At 35.5% G+C, this 16,645-nt stretch overlaps 1 protein-coding gene across 1 annotated transcript in view; it reads right to left on the reverse strand.

The window, feature by feature from the left end:
- Positions 1 to 646: 646 nt before the first annotated feature.
- Positions 647 to 16,645, reverse strand: part of PIGN (phosphatidylinositol glycan anchor biosynthesis class N) — a 207,271-nt gene continuing 191,272 nt past the window's right edge. The window contains exon 30 of the mRNA XM_043979114.1: positions 647 to 5,834. Within this exon, the coding sequence (XP_043835049.1) occupies positions 5,711 to 5,834 (124 nt within the window). The 3' untranslated portion in view covers positions 647 to 5,710. The remainder of the gene's footprint in view (positions 5,835 to 16,645) is intronic.

Raw genomic sequence — 16,645 nt, forward strand, 5'->3', positions numbered from 1 at the left:
ACTAGGCCCTCTCTCTCTCTCTCTCTCTCTCTCTCTCTCTCTCTCTCTCTCTCTCTCTCTCTTTTTTTTTTTGCAGGGCAATAAGGGTTAAGTGACTTGCCCGGGGTCACACAGCTAGTAAGTATCAAGTGTTTGAGGTCGGATTTGAACTCAGGTCCTCCTGAATCCAGTGCTTTATCCACTGCACCACCTAGCTACCCCCCTCTCTTTTAAATTAATTCTTAGTTATTCCATAAATAGTTTGTTTTGTATATATTTGTTTGCATTGTTGCCTCCCCCATTAGATTTTAAGTTTCTTTAGTAGAAAGAGTGTGTATGTGTGTGTGTGTGTGTGGGGGGGGGACTGTCTTTTGCCTCTTTTTGTATCCCCAGAGCTTAGCACTGGAACATAGTAGGGACTTAATAAATATTTATTGATTCATTAAATTCCTAAATTATGTGAAAAGAATTTATGCTGTGACAAATTTCCTTTAGTCTAATGGCATTTTTAGGTTTTAGGTATTTTTAGATCAATCGCAATTGAGTGCAGAAAATTTTGACAAATTCATATTCCTTACATACTTACACATGAATCTGTAGCCCAATTAATCAGAAATTTCAAAAAAGTAATTCCAAAAGGGAAGAAGGAAGACAAACAAGGAGACAATTTAGGAAAAAACAAACTGAAATTAGGAATTTATTAAAAAAGGAACTTCTATGGCATAAAAAAACCATGCAATTGCTTATCTCTCCTATAAACACTGTAAAACCCAAATAACATTAAGAGAACTTACTTTTTCAGAATGATTAAGTTATATTACATATAATACATTGACATTGTCAGCAGAGACCTCATATATTTTTTACAAATGTTCCAAATTGTTTTTGAGTTGGTCTTCAATTAACCAGAAAATCCCTGAAACCCAATTTCTGGTAAAGCAAATAAATGCATTAGTCAGAAGAACACAACAAATGAAAACTATAATTCAGTCTGTAAAAATTTAAGGGAAGTGGACTGAATGCATGAAATCTTCAAACTTGAAAATTCTATATATAATTCTTTCTAAAATTTATTTAATAAGTGAAATTTTTTAAAAAAAGTAATGACAGTAAAAAAAAGGGGGCCCGCTTCCAAATACAAAATTCTGTCACCAACACTAGAAAAATACACCATAACAATCCCACCTAAATATATACCAATAAATTATGAACACTCTACTTTTATAACCCAGAAAATTGTTTCATTGAAAACTCATTCTGATACAGGGCAGGAAGTGCTCAATAATGAAAATCTGCCTCTTTCTTGGTCTTTGTCAAAGATTCTAAGGGAATAGCTACTCCCTTTTCTCTTCTCTTCCTTTTCCCAACTTGGCTGGGCCTAGCTTTCTGCCCTGTTTCCTTCCTCTCTTCTCATCTGCTCTGGCTTCTAGGTGCTCAATGGCAGAGAGGGAAGCCCTAGATGTCATTTCTACACTGAGCTTGAGGAATGGAAAAGAAAAGATGTCTTACGGGAGTAAAAGCAGACATTCAGGGCTTTCACCCTGAATGATGTGATAAATGCTAGGTTCTTTAGCTCTCCTACATAATGGTTTTAATGAACTTTTTTGGATTATCCTGGAAGCTGACATACCATTCAAAAATTGCTTCTAGGGGAAATAAGTAACTTTCATTTGCATAAAGCTTTACAGTTTATAAAGTACCTTGAATACACGTCGGATCCTTAAAACAGCCCTATGAGGTAGAGAATGGAAACACTGAGGGCACAACCATATTCTACTCTTTGGTCAATATAGTTTCAACTTTATATGAAAATGTTAATTGCCTTAGGTACCCCCTAATAATGAAAACAGGGTTAGCAAAAATCCTAGACCTTAAAATGAAAATCTTAGCATAGCAAAGACTAGAATTCAATCAGAGATTCTTAGCAGGTATCATATTAGAGTTGCCCACACTCATTTTTCAGTGAAACCTATTTTTTTTTTTTTGGCCATTTGAAATACAAAAACCAAAATCTACATTTCAGTATTTCTCAAGACATTTTGTAAACTGCAAAACAGGGAAGGTCCCTGAAGCTAAGTCGGTTATCTAAGTGAATCAGAGGAGCCTATTTATAGATCATTGCAAAGTAAAACCAGAATTGCCTCAGAATGTTTCCCTTTTGGTAAAACCACACATTGTCTCCATACTACAAGAGGCATGTTTTGATTAGCAAAATAATGCTCTGCACAAAACATACTGCACCTTTTACAATGCAGAGATAAAATATTCATTCATTCCTTTGTGTGAAAATTTAGGGGCAGAGGAAAAGAAGAGTAAATAAGCCAAGCTTGGATTTAAACTGAGTTACACAAGATAAATATTTATAAGAACAGCTTTCTCCTAGCTGTAGAAAAAACTAACCAAAAAGTCCTCGGGGCATCAGAAAAATTCACTAATCCTTAAGGACATGAATCAAAAAGACAACAATATTATCTTAATTCTTGGCAAAGATTAAAGATCATACCCAAGGTCTTATTTTAACATGGTCAAAATGGAAATCTATACATGTATATACACACAGATACGTACTGTATAATGTTTGGCTGGTGTGTGTTGCAGTATTACCATAAATAATTTAAAACCAAGATACAATTCTACGGAGAAAGAAACAAAGAACATTTTACCAAACTGATTCCCTGAATCTTCTAAATTGTGTTTGCTCACTCACCCAACAAGTTGAAAAATTTAGTAATCTTCAGCAGGCTTCCTAGTCATTACTGTGAATTAGCAACATTCTAATTTAATTTAAAAGCAATTCCTTCTTTAAAATGGGTCTCATATCCAAAGAGTTTCACATCAGCCCAAGGCAACTTTTTAGTTATTCCACTGTCATTTTTGGACACATGAATGTTATGCCAAAAAGAGAGAAAATGATGATGTCTGGAGAAAAAAGGCCAAATCTATGGCAACTTAGAAAGGTTACTTTAAGGGAAGACTAAATAAGAATTGCTCTGAAAATATTTTGTTGGTTTACAGATGATAATCTGAATTTAATGAAAGGATGTTTAGGCTTTGGGCTGTAATTTCGTAGGCAGAAATGTCAGCAGTCCAGTTTTCTAATATGCATTGTAAGCTCTAGAATTTTAAATTTATTCAGAAACTGTTTCCATCTTCTATGTTACAGAGACCTTGGTTTTTAGATTTTTAATGTGCCTCTCGTGCATTATAGTTATATGATTGTTAATCAACAAGCATTTATTAAGTGCCTACAACATGCTAGGCTGGAGGAATGTAAAGACAGATATGATAATGGTTTGCCCTTAAGGAATTTATATTTTATCTACAAATATATTGTTTTTCTCTACTAGACTGACCATAAGCTTCATGGTGGTAGGACCTTGGTTTGATACATGTTGTATCTCTTGCCAATCATAGTGTTCTACAAACAAGTATATGGAAGTACAAGGACTCCATAAATGTTTGTTGAACTCAAATGAAATATGGCTCCTTTAGGTTGACAATGAAATATTTTATAGTTTAACCCACAGGAAAAGATAATCAAATGTACTAAGTGTTCTATGATATGAAAATTTTTTTTATATTTCTTTTTATTTATATGATGTTTAAGGTTTACAAAGCACTTTTCTCAAAACTGTTGAGTGGTAGACAAGTTTGTCAATCTTAATACCTATAAATTTAGTGAGATATCACCATCATTTTATTTATGATTAAAGTGAACTTGTTTTCTCTATTGTAAAGTGTGGGAACTGGACAGTATGGCTTCTAAGGACATAATTTTCGATCCTATGAGGATCTCAGAGGTTGACCAATTTTTCCACAGTCCCATAATTAGTTTGTGTGCAGAGCTGAAATGGGAACCCGTCTTCCGACTCTAAATCAAATGTTCTTCCATCATATAAAATATTAAACACTTTCTATTTTGCTAATTTGAGAAGATCCACCAGATTACATCTACCCATGAAAAGCCCTCTCATTGCCTTTATAGCTATTGGAATTAAGAAAACAAATCTGCTTTTTTCTCACTACATTTGGTAGGATTTGGGGAGAAGAAAAGAATCACAGAACACAGATTTAGAGCTGAAAGGAGGTTCAGAAGCTATTTACATTGTTCATGGATTGCTCCAGACTAAAGTTCTTAACCTGGGCTCCATAAATTTGTTCTTAAAGCATTTTTTTCTTTTTGGTATTTGTATTTCAATGTAATTTGTTTCCTTTGTTATCCTGTATGTTTTATTTTATGTAGTTATTCTGAGAAGGGGGTCTGTAGTCTTTACCAGAGGGTCAAAGGGATCAATGATACCAAAAAAAGGTTAAGAAAACTTGATCTATAACTGTGAAGGACTTAGATACTCTCATGAATACAGTGATACAAGACGATTCCAAAGGACTCATCATGAAAAATGCTATCCACCTCCAGAGAAAGACCTGATGAAATTTGAATGCAGATTGAAAAATATATTTTTAAATTTTACTTTTCTTGTCTTTTTCTGACAACATGGCTAATATAGAAATGTATTTTGCATGATTTCACAAGTTTAATTCTGATATATCACCTGTCTTCTCAGTAGGTGGGAAGGAGGGACTAAAGAGAGGGAGAGAATTTGGAATGGAAAATTTATAAATAAATACATTTAAATTAAAAGACAAAACACCCCAAACAAACAAACAAAAAACCTTGATCTGGATCAAGCTCTTTCTTTTGGAGGTGAAGAACCTGAGACCCAAGGAGATTAAATGACTTGCCCAAGATCTCGTAGTTAGTAAAAATCAGAGGTAGAATTTGAATCCAGGTCTTTTAATTCTAAAGACAATACTCTTCCTACTGAATCCTATAGACAAAAATGTCAACAGCTAACTTTTATATTTCAGTAAACCTGAACCTCAACTAAAATCCTATTTTGATGCCTCCTGATTGTCTGGCAACTCTGGATTCTAGGCTATGTTAGTCAGGCACAGTACTCTTGACTCTGTCAGTTCCTGTCAGAATGGAAAGCCTTTAAGGACTGACCCAGTAAACTCCTACTCAAGGTCTAACCTGACTGAAAGCAAAAATATCCATCATCAAAATTCGGCCACCAGGTGATAAAATTTTTTGGCCAGTCACACTGAGGAAATCAGAGATCTTTTAAAGACCAGAAGAATTAAATAATATGTCATTCAGCCAGTTAGAAAATATGAACTCAAAGCTAATTCTACATATTGATAAATACTATGGTGCCACTTGGTGATAAATGTCAAAGTTCAGTCATAGTTGTGGTTTGGGATATAATCAGCACAAGAAATATGTTAATAAAATCTTCATAGAGTATACCTACAGCTGTTCTGTAAGGGCTGTATTTATCCTCGGACAAAAGCCAGCTCTCTCCAGGTGCAGAATAACAACAACTGTAAGAAAAACTGCAGCTAAAGGGAAAAAATGAAGATGAAGAATACTTTCAAATACTTTCATGATGGTTTTTCCAAAGATATAACCACATTTTTTTGGACAAAAATGTAACTTCAACAAGTGAAACTACTTAATTCTAGATACCTCTAGATCCAGAATCCCAAATCCCTTTGTAAGAGCAGAAACTGTTATACATCATTATTAATCTTCCAGAAACAAATTATGTTGAATCCTTGATGGGTTTTTATGACATGTCAATCCTCCTAAATTAGAGTTTAAAAATAGAAGCGTAGAAGAAGAAGAGGCTGAATGAAATCCAGGTGCCAAAGGAAATCTGCAGCAATGTCACATGAAATGGGGCTTGGCTTTCCCCCACAGTTTGATTTTCTTTGTTGTTAGGAGTTGTGCCAGTCCACTGAGTAAAACCAGGAAGATGGTCATACACATGACAATCACATAGTGGCTAATGCTACAAAAAGACAAAAAGGAAGAACGTTTAGTCAAGAGAGAACACAAGTCGAGAAAAGCTTATGACAAAAACTGAACTGTTAACAAAGGACTGGATCAATGAGTTTCTTTTTTTTATATATATAACTTTAAGAGACATGCTAGTTAACAATGTATTTAAAATTCTGAACTGTCATTCCTGAAGAACAAGCTATCCAATAGGCAGACAATTTAGACCATGGATACAACAATCATTGAGAAAGAAAACTTAAGAATGTGGAACACTAGCCGGAAGAGAAGGGAAAGGAGGGGGAGAGGGAAGTTGTTAGTTCGATGCATTGAAATTTTCAATCAGGGAACTTAGGCTTAAAGAAAAAAAGCAGATATTTTTGTGTGTTCTCAGCTAAAGCAACTGCTTTCACACTTTTTTTTTGTAGAATTGCTCCAAAAGTTAAAATTTAGTTTTCTACTGGCAATCACAATATATATTTCTTTTTATTTTACATTTTATTTGTACTGTCTACACAGGACCAGCAATGATAGCTCCTTTGGAACTGATACTGTCTTATTTGCCAGGAGGACTTGCTCTTTGGAATAAATCAGTTTCTTTTCCTTTATTATCAGTTATTAATAGTTTTTAAATTGTGAATAGGAATTAAAGTAATCAGTAGCTATACATTTTAATGTTCTTAATCTCTGACATACCCTCATAATCTCCCTACCAAATTTTGTTAGCTGGAAGACAATTTAGGGAAATAAAGCCCAGTGCTTCATTGTCTCTTCATTTCTCAGACCTCAGATAAAAGTAGCCTAACTCCACAAAGAGGTCATAAGTATTCATCAATTCACCCATAGAACCTCATACCTAGTTTAGGTCATAGAAAGCATCAATTTTCTCCTTCAGTATCTTTTAGAAGGACTTTGTTTTTTAATGTCTTTAGTGATTTCTGCTTTCATTTATTTTTTGTCTGTTTGTTTATTTTTGCATCATTGTCACTCTCAATGACACTTCTATCACCATGCTTTATAAACAGATAACTATGGTCAAAGAAAACAAATCAACACATTGACGATGTATGAAATACATGTAAAGGATTTTTTTAAAGGAATATAAAAAGGACAGGGAAAAAATTAAAACTAAAAAAGCAATAGAAACTGAGTTGAAAGGGAAAACAGAGACCTTTTAGCTCAAACAAACCTAAATATTACCAAAAGGTAATCTGTCATCTAGGCTTTGCATGAAGCTCTCCAGGGAAGAGGGACTTATCTCTTCCCAAGGCATTCCCTTAGAACACCATCACCAGTCCTCCCTCTCCCTTTAGTTCTGCCTTCCAGGGCAAAAGCAGAATAATTCAAATTTGTCGTTTGTGTGACAACAATATGTATACACACACATACATATACATACACACACATATATATACACACGTTATATATAATGTAATATAGATATAGATAGATAGATACCAGAAGATAATTATCTGAAGATAACTATTGCTAACACTTTGCTCTTCCCACCTCACTTAGTCGTTTCTCCTCCAGGCTAAATATCCCCGGTTCTTTCAACATACTTGTATATGGCATGATTTCAAGACCCCATAACATCCTGCTTGACTTGCTTTGGACACTTTCCAATTCATCAAAGTCCTACCTTAATGGTGCAAACCAGGTTTAAACACAATACTGCATATTTAAACACAATACTGCATATGTAGTCTAATAAGGGCAGGGTAATAATGAAGGTCTTGACTCTCCCATTCTGGACATTACATGCTTTTTTTTTTTTTTTTTGGCTAGGTAGTGAGGGTTAAGTGACTTGCCAAGGGTCATACAGCTAGTAAGTGTCAAGTGTCTGAAGCTGGATTTGAACTCAGGTCCTCCTGAATCCAGGGCTGGTGTTTTAACCACTGTGCCACCTAGCTGCCCCCCATTACATGCCTTTTAATGTAAACTAAGATTACATTAACTATTTTGGCAGACATCACTCTTTTGATTTATGTTGAGCTTATAGGCCATGGAAATTCCTAATTTATTTTCAGATGAACTGCTTATATGGCCATGCCTTCTATTTCAATCTCACATGCAAAAAATAATTTTTATTAACTCAAGTGTAACTCTGCTTTTAATTATCCCTATTAACTGTATTCAGATAACATTTATGAAGTACTTACTATGATGGAGGCCATGTGTTCATAGGATACAAAGACAAAAAGTGTAATATTTTCTTTGAAGAAGACTTGAAGAAGCTTCTATTCTACAGGGAGAATATATATATCTTCACAACTAAATAAATACAAAGTATATGAAAAACAACTTCAAGAAGGCTTACGACTTGTTGGAGGTACACATGGAAGGCCTCATAAAAGGAGGGATGACGGAAATCTAGGGATTCTATGAGGTGATGGTGAGGAGAATGCACATTCCAGTTATGGGGGAGCCACTTGGACAAAGGCATGGAGATAAGAGATGGAACCTGTTCAGAGAACAACTAGCCCAGAACAGTTGACTGGGAGATCGATGAAATAAGAAGGCAAGGACCAAACTGTGATTTAAATGTAGGTCTGAGGATTCCATGTTTTGTCTTAGGAATAAAATGGGGCTAGAGAGCCAATGAGGATTTTTGAGTGAGTGCATTACCATGGTCATATCTAGTTTTCAGGGATGTGGCAGCTGCTATTGAGGATGGTTTGGGAGGAGAGAGACTACAAAGGGAGAACTATAATAAGTAAGCAACTATAATAAGTAGGCAACTATAATAGTTCAGTCAAAGCCTGAACTATGGTGGAGGCTGCGTGAGTGGAGAAAAGGTAATGGAAACAAGATGATGGGGACTTTCACAATCTGGTTTCCCCCATCTTTCCAGCTTTGCTTCATTTTATATTATTTCTCTTCACACACTCTCTGTTCTAGTTAAATCGGCCTGCTAGCTCTTCCTCATATACCATTTTCCATCTACTGCCTCAATTCCTTTGCAAAAGTGGCCTCCCATCACCTCCTCATAGAATCTCTTGATTTTTTCAAAGCATAGCTCAGATCCTAACTACTTTTTGAGGCCTCTATTCATCTCTCACCTAGTACCCAACCCATCCCCATTAGCTCTCTTCCTCTTAAATTTAACTTGCAGTTATTGTGTATTTACTTTCTTGAATACATGTTAACTCTTCTCCTACCCTACCCCCCCCCCCAGTTAGCTGAATGTAAGCATTTTAAGGGCTAGGATAATTTCAGTTTTGTCTATGTGTCCCTAATGCCTGGCACAATGCTTTGCACATAGTAGAAGCTTAATATTTATACTAAGAATTCAGAATTGATTTAGAATAAATAAAGGGCAGTTAGAATTTTTAAAAGGTGGTGTGGTGGAGTCTGTAAGACTCATATTCCTGGGTTCAAATGTGGATGTAGACATTCATTAGCTAGCTGTGTGACCCTGGGCAAGTCACTTAACTGTGTTGGTCTGTTTCCTCATCTGTAAAATGGGATGGAGAAGCAAATGGCAAACCATACAGTATCTTTGCCTCAATGGAGTCACAGAGTCAGATATGACTGAAAACACAACTGAACAAAAAAAGAATCAACAAAACTTGGCAGCTGATTAGATGTGGGGATTGATAAAACATCAAGAGGTAAGGATTACTTCAAGGTTGCAAACTGGGACAACAGGCAGGATGGTGGTATCAATCATAAAAAAGTAGGGAAGTTTGGAAGGGAATGTCATATAAAATTTTATATAAGATCTTAACTCTCACCCTAGTAAGACAGAAGCTATCTCTACTGACTTTGTGTCATCTGAAAATCTGACAAGCATATAATCTATTTTTTATTCAATCACTAATAAACATATTCAATTGTAATGGGAAAAGGACATATCCTTGGGGTACTCCAGTAAAGCACTCTATTGGGTTTATTGATTGATCCATCGATGACTACTCTTTGGGTTCAGTCATTTAGCAAGTTTGAATAGACCTAACTCTATGATCACTTAAGATATACCTCTGCATTTTAACCACAGAAGATGAGAAACTTTGCCAAATGCAATGCCAAAACCTAGGTAAATGTATTTATAGCACTCTTCAGACCTACTAACTTTGTCAAAAATGGAAATGAAGTTACTCTGGAATGATATGTTCCTGATGAGGTAATATTCATTCTTTGTAATTACTACTACTTCATATTACCTGTCCATATAAACTAAATTGATACATACCTAATGGGTATATCAATATCTGGAATAATTACTATAGTAAAATGTTGAGGGTTCCCTCACTTTTGTAGCTCCAAATTTCTAACAGACATAAATATGATTCAGTGTACCCTAGTTAACACGACAGTAAGACCAAATTATCCGTACAGACAAATTTAAAGACCTCATTAAATTTCTTTTTCTAAGCAAGATAACGGGAGAGGATATGCTGCCCCTAGAGATATTTAAACAATTCTTTCACTGGTGATTTCCAGTTCTGGCTAAATTATTCACTCAATCTAAAAGCACAGGAGCTTTCCCTGCTGAGAAGAAACAAAGCATTGCCTTTCCTATATATAAAAGGCAAAATAAACAGGACCTGGGTAACTATCATCTAACAAGTCTCTTGAACTTGTAAGGCAAACATCTACTGTAAAATCCAGAAGATCAGGGAAAATCCAAGAAGATTATTAGTACCAATCCAAGTCCTCCTGACTCCAGGCCCAGCACTCTAATCACTGGGCCACCTGGCTTCCCTAACTATTCTATTACTCTCTATATTTTAAACATGCATAAGGATTCGCAATATGCTATTTTATTTTACTTTTGCATATCTACTACTGAGTAATTGAAATATTAGGTTGCGTACCAAACTAATGGTATATAAAGCCGTCGTGCTGGCTTCACTTTTGTATGCAGATGAAACCCAGATGGCATACTAGCATTATGCCAGAAAACTGAACTGTTTGCACTTGAATTGTCTTAAGAAGATTCTGAAGATTACTTGACAAGATACGGTATTAGATACTGAAGTCCTCTCTCAAACTGAACTGTCCAGCATTCAAACTCTCCTGCAGAGAGCACAACTCCAATGGGCTAGCCATGTAGCCTGAATGCCAAACCCATGCTTACCTAAATGACTTTTATGGAGAAACTCACACAAAGCAAGCAGTCACATGGAGGTCACAAAAAGCAGTACAAGGACTGTCTTAAGGTCTCTGAAGAACTTTAGGAGAGATTGTGAGATATGGGAGATGCTAGCGCAGGACCACCCAGCATGGCGTGCCCACATCAAAGAAGGTGCTATATTCTCCAAACAAAACAAAATTGCTGTAGCTCAAAGGAAACATGGGATGTGCAAATCCAGAGACATCTCCATTCAAACCTTTCTAACAGACTACTTGTGCCTGACCTGTGGAAGAGCCTTCTGAGAACTTTTATTGTACTGATCAGCCACAGTTGAACACACTGTACCCTGACCCCAACATCATGATTTCATTAGTCCTCTTTGAAAACAAAAGACCAAGAAGGAACTGAGTAACTGATTCAGTAGCTCTATGTGTTCTACAGCTGCTCCTCATTGACATCACTGTCAGATTAAAAAGAAGCACAAATTTCCTGATACAGATTTTTATTGTCTGAGAGTTGAAACAATGTAGTCTTAACTCTACTTTCCTTGATCTTTACCATAATGGGATAGGGATAGGCCTGGAGCTGTGATTTTATTAGTATAGGGAACCCTTAGGTGGGGAAATTTTCCCTATCAATGAAAGTTAGCATTTTCTTGGCAAGTGAACTTTGCAAAATCTTTATTTTCCTATATACAGACAACATACTATCATTGATACTAGTTGTATCAAACTCAAATGGCTACTGATTAGGTAGTACTGTACACAAAGAATAATATTAAAGATTATTTTAAAAGGAAATTAGTAATTTTTGAAAAGTTAGCAAATGGTGATGGGATATAAATACTTAGCCATAACATCAAATACTTACCAGATCACCATATTTTAACGTTATTGCATTAAACAGTTTCCAATGGACTCTACTTTTAAACACTCATAACAAATCTGTGCCCCAAATTCTATATGGTGCAGATGTGACGCTGGAACTAGAAACTTTGAAAAATAATTTCTTTAAAAAACCTTTTCCTTATGATTTTGGCTCTAACCAAGTACTTTTGATCTGGGAAGAAGGCATAATCCTTTTGATTAGAAAGCATGTTTAGGGGCAGCTAGGTGGCACAGTGGATAAAGCACAGGCCCTGGATTCAGGAGGACCTGAGTTCAAATCCAACCTCAGTCACTTGACACTTACTAGCTGTGTGACCTTGGGCAAGTCACTTAACCCTCATTGCGCCACCCAAAAAAAGAGGGGAAAAAAAGAAAGCATGTTTATGTTGCCATTATAATATTCTCCAAAAAATCCTCAATGAATTCAAATTAAGATTAGTCATTTATGGGAAATGATGCTATGTCCAAAAATAGACTAGACTTTAAACCTAATACTAAATAACTTTGGGAATATTTCATTTTCAAAACAGATAATTTCATGATAATTTCATTTTTTCAGTGGGATCTTTAATTAAAATGTTCAATTTGACAGGCTGAATATGGCATGCAAAAATTTTAACATGGTACAGGAGAATTAAAAATGGTCAGACTAGATAACACTACCTGGTCAAGCTTATATTTCCCAAGTTATGACAATCTATAAGGCAGATTCTATAAGACAACTATAGCTTAAGAAAATGATTTGTAAGGCCATGAGTTATAGAATCTTTCATATTATCTATAATTCTGACTTATGTCTATTAGCCCATATCCAAAGTTCCTTAGGGGTAATTCTAACCAATATTCATTCAAGATTAAGACAGGAGGGGTAAATAACTTGCTGTCTGACAGATTTTATATAACCCTTAGAGGATCTATTTTTGCACTGCCTACTCTGGTCAAATTGACACTGCCAAGAATTACTCTGAGGATTACTTTTATGAAATGCCCTCTGAAATGCTAAGTATATAGAATAATATGATTTCATGATGCTCAGTTATTCAGTTTCACTCTAAGTTATTCTGAAGACCATAGCATATAATTCTTGCTTTTTGCTCTGGAAGTCTTGTAATGCCCTTTGTCTAAAACCAATAAAAATATAATTCAAACATTTAAAATTCATGAGTTGTACAGAAAGGGCAGGTTAACCTCAAACTTTATGAAAAGCACATTTATTTAAAGTATAAAGCACATTCAACATGTGTCACTTTATAATAGTCTAGCATTTCTGATGGCTTTTTTAAAAAATTGCTGGCATTTTAGCAGTGAAATAGCTGTGAGGGTTATCAACTCCATGCAGTTTCCTTTTAAATCTTAGTATTACCTTAGCACTTCAGAGGTTGAAGAACACCAGATTTCAACTGGGAAAGTCTGGGCATCCTAATTTAAAGTATTCCAAAGTTATTCAAACGAATAAAGCTGAATAATCAATTTTAAGAGTCAAGAAACTATGGTACTGCAAATTACCTCTAGGAAGGTATTCAAAAATCCTTGTACTGAATCACAAGTTTCCATTATAGCTAAATGAAAACGCTAAATACTTTATTTTCCATTTGTATTTTAATAAGATATAACCAAGAGCACCATAGAGGCAGAACACGAACAATCCAAGGCCAAAAGAACACCATTATTAAATCAACTAATAACATTAAGCAATTGCTGATCATGTACTAATGTGACTCCACATACCATACTACAAAACTTGGAAAATGAATTAAAATGAATTTAATTAAAATTATTTTATTAGTTATGAAAGTTATCCCAAATAAATTATTTCCTTAAAGTTCAAAAAGTGTACTTCCTTAGTCTACCTTGTAAAAAACAAGGTCATTGTAGGTTTGGGGCATTAAATAGCATGAATGAATGAATAGAAAGAAGGTCATAAAACCAACAAACATGGAATTAGATTTTAGCCCAACATAATTTCACTGGGATGTATATTTTTATTCATTATGACTGAAAAATTACTTCAAGAACTCCAATATTCTAAGATTCTTAAGCAAACCATCTAACCTTTATGCTTGCAGGAGCAAAAAAATCTTAAGAGTTGGAAAAGGTCATCTGCTCCAACTCATACCTGAACCAAGAATTTCTTTTATAACATCCTTGAGAAGAGGTAATTTCTACATGAAGAACTCCACCACTTCCTAAAGCAAGCCCCTTTCACTTTGGGACAGCTCTAATTAATTGATAAGAAAATTTTCCTTATGTTGAGATTAAATATCTCTCTCTGCAAACTTCAACCCAGGGCTCTGTCCTATGGGTCCAAGCAGAATAAGACAAATTCTTCTTCCATAGGAAAACCCTTCAAATACTTTGAAGAATCATGTGCTCTTGAAGTCTTTTTTTTTTTCCAGGTTAAAAACTTTCCAATTCCTTCAACCAATTTTCCATCTGGAAAAGTTTCCATTCCCCTGTTTGGCCTCCACTAGTTGTTCACCATCTTGTTAACATCTTTGATAAAATCTGGCACTGAGACACAATACTTCTGATGGGATCTGAGTGGAGCAGAGTACAACAGAACAATCACTTGCCTCTTTCTACTCTAGACTCTATGTATCCATTAATACAGTCTGAAATCACAGCAGCTGCCAAGCCACACCAATGGCATACGCATTTGCAGTTCACTAGTGCTTTACATCTCTTTCACATGAATTTTCATCTAGCCTCATTTAAGCAGTTGATTTTTAAAAGGTGTAAGAATTTTCATTTATCTGTATTAAATTTCATCTTTCAACATACATTTTGCATTTCACATTACTCTATTTGCAAATAATTGCAATAAAAACGGAAATAATTTTGATGAAATTTGGCAACTATGGTCCTTTACAAAATAATAACAACAATGGCAATTTATTCAGCACTTTGCAGTTTGCAAAGTACTTCCTATCCATGATCTTATCTGAACCTCACAACCAACCTGGGAGGCAGGTATTACAAGTATTGTTATCTCCATTTTATAGACAATAAAACTGGGACAGAGAGATTGAGTGACTTTCTTATGGTCACATAACTAATAAGTGTCAGAGATGGCATCTGGGTCAAGGTCTTCCTGGCTCCAAGTCTAGAAAAAGATCTATCTGACAGGTAAAGACATTCAGTGCACACACTAAAATCTCAGATGGTCTATGGTATAGGCCATAGGAAAAATGAAGGACACAGCAGAATATAGTAGCACAAAAAGGTCAGAAGATTTCTGAAAGAATCTAGTGAAGACACAAGCCAAGGTGAGGAAAGAATCATAGTACCTGATACCTAGTTACCTGGGTAAAAGTAAAGGTGTTCTGGTAAATGTTTAACAGCTGGCTCTCTAGGGGGAAGAAAAGGAGGCACAAAATATTTTCAAGTTCAATCTGTATTTTCTCCATCACTTTTTTTAAGTCTAGACAATCAACAAAACAATAAATCAAACCCTGATTTGTAGCTTTTCGAGCTGTAAATGCTCACAATAAAAATTTAATAATTGGCTCTGGTAGAGTTTTTTTCTAGCCCATATGTAGATGAGAGAGTTCTTTATTGTTAACCTAAGAGTATTTATCCCCCTCCCTACTCTGAACCTTAAGCTATGGCAAATCTGGACAGCATAAAAAAGCAAAGATATCAGCTTGCTTACAATAATCCATAGAGTCAAACCTATGGTTTTTCCAGTAGCAATGTATGGCTGTGAGAGCTGGACAATAAGAAAAGCTGAGAGGGCAGCTAGGTGGCGCAGTGGATAAAAGCAGCAGCCCTAGATTCAGGAGGACCTGAGTTTAAATTTGACCTCAGACTCTTGACACTTACTAGCTGTGTGACCCTGGGCAAGTCACTTAACCCTCATTGCCCTGCAAAAAAAAAAAAAAAAAAAGAGCTGAGTGCCACCGACTCAATGCTTTTGAATCACTGTGCTGAAGAAGACTTCTGAGAGTAAGGAGAACAAATCAGGAAATACTTAAATTAATTCAGGCTATTCTTTGGAAGGTCAAATACTGAATCTGAAGCTTAAATACTTTGACCACATAAGGAGAAGACAGGACTCATTGGAAAAGACCCTGATGTTGATAAATATTGAATGCAAAAAGAGAAGGGGACAGCAGAGGATGAGATGGATAGATGGTGTCATGAAAGCAGCAAACATGGGCTTGGACAGACGTCAAGAGTTAGTGGACAATAGAAGGGCCTAGTGTGCTATGATCTAGAGGGTCACAAAGAATCACACATGACCAAAAGACTGCAACAATAAAAACACCGTGTACCTGCTCTAAACTTCACTACGTAGTTTGACTTGAATTAATTGTTCTACCTTTTATGGGGGAGAGAAGGAGGATAGAGTGCTTAATATAAATTAAGTGAATTTCCATGTTGAGTAGCATTCGGCACTCTCAAAGGTTCTAATCCTTACTCTACTTTTGATTTTGCAACTGCCAGGCTTGTGTAGTAGAAAGAACACTAGACTTGGAGTCAGAAAATATAGACAATTTTGTTTGAGTTGAACATAATGGCTTTTATCCACTTAACTGATGGTGAACTCAAGAAAAACAGACAGATCATTGGATAGACTCTCCATTCTCATCCATCTGGTGAATTTAAGGAAGGACTCATGCCCTAATCCTATGGAATGGGCAAGCACAGGTGAGCTATGTTCTGCATAGTTAGAGGGAATACATACATTGTTGAGACTGATCAAGCCACTGAAATATTTGAATGAAATGGTTTAACAAATTTCTAAAAATTTGGAGCTTAATTTTATAAGGATAGGAAATGAGGAGGTAAGACTAGTAGATCTCCAAGGTTCCCTTTCAGTTCTAGATCTTATGAAAGATACAGTTTTAGTTCCTG

The sequence above is a fragment of the Dromiciops gliroides genome, chromosome 1 (genome assembly GCF_019393635.1).
Source record: "Dromiciops gliroides isolate mDroGli1 chromosome 1, mDroGli1.pri, whole genome shotgun sequence".
NCBI classification, from domain to species: domain Eukaryota; kingdom Metazoa; phylum Chordata; class Mammalia; order Microbiotheria; family Microbiotheriidae; genus Dromiciops; species Dromiciops gliroides.